At 56.3% G+C, this 5,520-nt stretch overlaps 1 protein-coding gene across 2 annotated transcripts; it reads left to right on the top strand.

Annotated features, from left to right (window-relative positions):
* The first annotated feature begins 2,555 nt into the window (after nucleotides 1–2,555).
* LOC119043859 (zinc finger X-linked protein ZXDB) lies at nucleotides 2,556–5,514 on the top strand. 2 transcript variants are annotated; one of them, XM_053664066.1, is made up of 2 exons: nucleotides 2,557–5,214; nucleotides 5,355–5,514. In XM_053664066.1, exons 1-2 carry the CDS (start codon nucleotides 2,776–2,778, stop codon nucleotides 5,358–5,360), a joined length of 2,445 nt encoding a protein of 814 aa, XP_053520041.1. In that variant the 5' UTR covers nucleotides 2,557–2,775; the 3' UTR covers nucleotides 5,361–5,514. The 2 variants fall into 2 exon arrangements, with proteins under 2 accessions (XP_036993892.2, XP_053520041.1); XM_037137997.2 differs by lacking the exon at nucleotides 5,355–5,514 and having other exon boundaries at nucleotides 2,556–5,220.
* The last annotated feature ends 6 nt before the right edge of the window (nucleotides 5,515–5,520 follow it).

Here is a 5,520-nt window from a genome sequence, read left to right as displayed (position 1 = left end):
TTCCATGTACACCTCCTTAGTTAAGTTTAGTCTTCAAGGTTGTGTACGTTTTGATGCCTCCGTAAATCGTATCATTTCCTTATTTTTACTTTTTAGAGTAGATTGTTAATGTTTAGATACAACTGGATTTCGTATGTTGCTGTCACATTCGGAAACTGTACTGAATTCATTGATTAGTCCTAGCACTTTTGGCGAGGGGTTTTTAAGATTTTCTACGTGCATGAGCATGTCATCTGCAAACAGGTAGTTTCACATCGTTCTTCTTGAACGGAATGACCTCAGTTCCTTTGCTTGCCTAATTGCAGCACTGTTCAGAGAGCCATGGTCAGAAAACCGAAAACAACCCTTAGTGTCCATCTACTACAGATGGCATAATCATACCATAATCGCTTTGCTGAAATCATACACTGCAGTTCTAGTCAACAAATGGAGACAGAGGATCGACGGCTACTCTGAATGACGTGGATGAGTCTTAGTCTGAATGACGTGGACAGAACGAAAGAAGGGGGCTATAAAAGGAAGCACACGGTATAATTCTGTTGCTACAACTTCATGTGGAGTGGTGAAGCTATAAAGAAATGCACGGAGATGATTACCACAAAGTCAGGAGCATGACTCTACGCATAGGAGAGGGAGTGGGTTGTGATTGGGAGGCATTCTGGAAGGCTGGCAGTGGTCCATCTCTTGACCGCGGTCCCGGTTTAGACACTTTTTATAAAGCGTCTAAACCTGGCACATAGGTTTTATGCAATCTTCTGTACTGCGGATGTGAAAAACGCTCCCTCCAAATAAATGTAATACAAAACAAAACAATGTGAGGTAGACGTTTTGATGAGGTTTGAATTGCTATGGATGGAAGACTTGATCTTCTAATCAAGAGATCAGCAGGCATACATTGTCATCGAAAAGGGGGGAAGCAGGGATTCTTTAAAGTATAGGTACCCCGTCATCAAGTCATCTCTCTAAACATCTCTTGCTAGGCATTTCACCCCATCTTTATATCAGTTCCCAACTTCATTGATGACAGACGAATCGGAGGATCAACATCATCAACAACAAGATCATTAGGCGTCACAGGCCCAATCCGTCACACAGTGAGACTGGACCACCACCACTAAATGCAGGCAGGGGCATGGGGTGGTGGTAGTGGGGTGCATGGCACACGGTCATCTGTGCATTTTTCTCAGGAGACTTCACTGCAGTGACTTAGGGGGGCCGAGACTGCACTGCAGTTTAACCTTGCCACATCGAACTGGTACTTCCGCCCAGAGACCTCCCCGTGCTGAAGAATCTAGCGAAAGCCGAGGCCTGTCAGCCTCCTTGTGCCGTGAGGCTGGACAGAACATGTCCATGCCGGAACCGATGGTGGGAGGGCAGAGTTGGCCTATTATCCATGGCATAATAGTCTCTCACTGTAGAGAGAGAAGCAGGCAGGGGTTTCGTAACGGTGGGAAATTGTAACCCACCCCACCATTCTTCTGATGTTGTTCCTGTAAGTGCTGCCTCTGTCTAATACATGGCTTCCAGGTGAACAGCTCGCTTGTGTAAGAATCCTAGGAACTAGTTTCAAAAGATACAGACCCCGACCCTCAGGCATTTTTTCCAGCTGCCAGGAGATTTGCTGACCTTCCACCGCGGAGCCCCGGGGCCCTGAAGCCAGCATGATTAAACCGGGATGCTGCACACCGGACCCCCACTGGCCTTACTGGAACGGACCCTGCTCCTCTGCGCTAGAGAACTTTGCAGCCCCCTCCCTTGATCTCCTGGTTCTGTTCCCTTCTCCCTCCTTATAAAACATCTCTGCCTTCCTTGACAGGTGGAGATGGGCTTTGAGACAGGAGTCCCCCATCTTCCAGGAGATGGGCTTCGAAGACGGGGGGGGGGTCCCCCCCTCCAGATAGCCAGCTGTTGCGAATAAACCACTTTCCTTGACATCTGCACCTGTCTCTCGAGTACTGGCTTTCCGCAGCGGCAGGCAGCCGGACCCGCGTTCGGTTCAGTTACAGTTTGGGTTTTCCAGATTTCGGTAGAAATTGTTCCATCCCCCCAGGCTTTGCGTTTCTAGGCTGATCAGTGCTCATGTGTTTTGGCCCCACCTCTCACTGGCTGTAAGTTCTGCACCGGCAGAACAACAACAACAAAAATGTAGGTATGTGCCACACTTTCCTGCTCAAGACGATTCTGGGTATGGAAGTTGGCTGGGAAAACAAACAACACCGACGGCCTCATTTTCTGTAGCAATTCCTAGCGGGAGGGGTAGAGTAACGTTGACACAACCTGTGTTCTCTGAGGAATAATAGTCTCTCATCTATCCGGCCAGCCAGCCAGTCAACGATTTTTTCACACATGAGCAGTACTAAGCACCATGCTTAGCACTGGGAGGGGCCGCGGGTGTTTGCTTTGGGATATACAGGGAGGTTCGGGCTTCAGCTGCCTGTAGCAGATAGACGCGTAGGTATCCCAGCAGCATTTACCAAGTGAACCGTCCCTCGCCCATTACCTGGGAAGATCTGCGGGATTTCCTAGTCCTGTTAACGGTGGAATTTATTTCTGCATACCAGGCTCTGCCTCTGGGCTTTCTTTCTGTTCCAGAGACCCAGTACCACAATATTTAAATCACTGTGGCGTTAAACACGTTTTAATATCTGATAGGGCCAGTTTCTGCGCATTGCACATTTTTTTTTTCCTTTCAGGAACGTGTTCGGGCCCGCGGCAGGGGGCGGGGTCGCACCTCCTCCGCGGCTCTGGTTCCAGCAGAGCCTCTCAGACGCGGAGATGGAAATCCCGAGGCTGCTCCCGGCTCGCGGGATGCGACAGGGCGGCGGCGCTGGCAGCCCCGCGGGCGGCGGCCGAGTCCACGGAGGCCCCGACCCGCGGGCTGGCCAGGCCCCCGCGCGCCGCCTCCTGCTGCTCCGGGGCCCCCAAGATGGCGGGCCCGGGCGGCGGCGCGAGGAGGCCCGCGCGGCCTCGCGGGGCCCGGGCTCGGGCCCGAGCCCTTTGGCGCCCAGGCCCGATCAGGCCGGCGGCGGCGGCGGCGGCGGCGGCGGCGGCGACTTCTTCCTGGTGCTGCTGGACCCGGTGGGTGGCGACGTGGAGACCCCGGGCGCTGGCCAGGCCGCAGGGCCCGTCTGGAGGGAGGAGGCCGAAGCCGGCCCAGGGCTCCAGGGGGGCGAGAGCGGCGCGCGCCCCGCGGGCCGCCCCGCGCCAGGGCCCCGCTGCCTGTCCGCGCTCCCGGTCCCGGTCCCGGCCGCGGCCCCGGCCCCGGCCCCCGCCCCAGGCCTGGGCCCCGCCGCGGCCTTCGCGGGCACCGTGACCATCCACAACCAGAACCTGCTGCTGCGCTTCGAGAACGGCGTCCTGACCCTGGCCACGCCCCCGCCGCCAGCCTGGGAGCCCGGGGTCGCGCCTGCCCCGCAGCCCGGCGGGCTGGTCGCCCCGCAAGCGGGGGTCGCGCACGCCGCGCAGCCCGGCGACTGCCCGGAGCTGCCGCCGGACCTCCTGCTGGCCGAGCCCGCGGAACCCGCGCCCGCCCCTGCGCCCGAGGAGGAGGCGGAGGGCCCGGCCGCCGCCGAGAGCCCCCGCGGGCCGCTGGGCCCCGGCCCGGGCGTGGTGCTCTACCTGTGTCCGGAGGCGCAGTGCGGGCAGACCTTCGCCAAGAAGCACCAGCTGAAGGTGCACCTGCTGACGCACAGCAGCAGCCAGGGCCAGAGGCCCTTCAAGTGCCCCCTGGGCGGCTGCGGCTGGACATTCACCACCTCCTACAAGCTCAAGAGACACCTTCAGTCGCACGACAAACTGCGGCCCTTCGGCTGCCCGGCGGAGGGCTGCGGTAAGAGCTTCACCACCGTGTACAACCTCAAGGCGCACATGAAGGGCCACGAGCAGGAGAACTCGTTCAAGTGCGAGGTGTGCGAAGACAGCTTCCCCACGCAGGCCAAGCTCAGCGCCCACCAGCGCAGCCACTTCGAGCCCGAGAGGCCCTACCAGTGCGCTTTTTCGGGCTGCAAGAAGACGTTCATCACGGTGAGTGCTCTGTTTTCCCATAACCGCGCCCACTTCAGGGAGCAGGAACTCTTTTCCTGCTCCTTTCCTGGCTGCAGCAAACAGTACGACAAGGCTTGCCGGCTGAAAATCCACCTGCGGAGCCACACCGGCGAGAGACCTTTCCTTTGTGACTTTGACGGCTGTGGCTGGAACTTCACCAGCATGTCCAAACTGTTAAGGCACAAGAGGAAGCACGACGACGACCGGAGGTTCATGTGCCCCGTGGAAGGCTGTGGGAAATCCTTCACGAGGGCCGAGCATCTGAAGGGCCACAGCATAACCCACCTGGGCACGAAGCCTTTCGTGTGCCCCGTGGAAGGCTGCTGTGCCAGGTTCTCCGCCCGCAGTAGTCTCTACATTCACTCCAAGAAACACTTGCAGGACGTGGACACCTGGAAGAGCCGTTGCCCAGTGTCCACCTGTAATAAACTCTTCACATCGAAGCACAGCATGAAGACCCACATGGCCAAGAGGCACAACCTCAGCCAGGACCTCTTGGCTCAGCTAGAAGCTGCAAATTCGCTCACACCCAGCAGCGAACTGACCAGCCAGGGACAGAGTGATCTCAGCGACGCAGAGCTGGTGTCCCTCTTCTCTGACGTGCCTGGCAATAATAGTTCCGCTGCAGTGCTGGACACGGCCTTGGTGAACTCGGGAATCTTGACCATCGATGTGGCTTCCGTGAGCTCCACTCTGGCTGGGAGCCTCCCTGCTAGCAACAGTAATGCCTTAGGGCAGGCCGTGGACCCGCGCGCCCTGATGGCCACCACTGACCTCCCTCAGAGCCTGGATACCTCTCTCTTTTTTGGAACCACAGCCACCGGTTTTCAGCAGGGCCCCTTAGATATGGATGATGTCACCAGTGTGAGTGCGGGGCCGCTGGGCTCTCTGGGCTCTCTGGCCATGAAAAACTCCAGTCAGGAGCCCCAGGCTTTGACCCCCAGCAGTAAGCTGACTGTGGACACGGATGCTCTGACTCCTTCAAGCACCCTTTGTGAAAACAGTGTCTCGGAACTACTGACGCCGACCAAAGCGGAATGGAACGTACACCCTGACGCTGACTTCTTTGGGCAGGAGGAAGAAACCCAGTTTGGATTCTCCAACCCAGTGGGAAACCATGGCTGTCAGAAAGAAACAGATCTGATCACAGTGACTGGCAGCTCATTTTTGGTATGAACTCACTATTCATTCATTCCTCGCCACGTGGCTTACTTTTATTAATTGTGCTCATTTTCCAGGATGTTCTGGACTCAATGTGTAACTGCATTTCTTCTTCTTCTTTTTTTTTCTTTCTTTCTTTCTTTAAACAGGTTTGAAAAAGAACAGAGCCCCAGGCTACACGTTTGGCGGTTTCCAATGCTGATCTGGAGTCTGGAACTGATGAGTTGTGTGGCCCTGAGCAAGTCACTTAACCTGTCTGAGCCTTAATGTCCTTATTTATAAAATGAGGTGGTTTGAATAGAGTGTTTCTGAGGT

Source organism: Artibeus jamaicensis, unplaced genomic scaffold (assembly GCF_021234435.1).
Source record: "Artibeus jamaicensis isolate MK-2021 breed Jamaican fruit bat unplaced genomic scaffold, CSHL_Jam_final contig_3331, whole genome shotgun sequence".
Lineage (NCBI taxonomy): Eukaryota > Metazoa > Chordata > Mammalia > Chiroptera > Phyllostomidae > Artibeus > Artibeus jamaicensis.
The sequence above is the reverse complement of the archived record's forward strand: the minus strand, read 5'-3'. Positions and strand labels throughout refer to the sequence as shown.

Excerpts from the sequence above, each read along its gene's own strand:
- LOC119043859 (XM_053664066.1), top strand. The coding sequence starts at position 2,776 with ATGGAAATCCCGAGGCTGCTCCCGGCTCGCGGGATGCGACAGGGCGGC.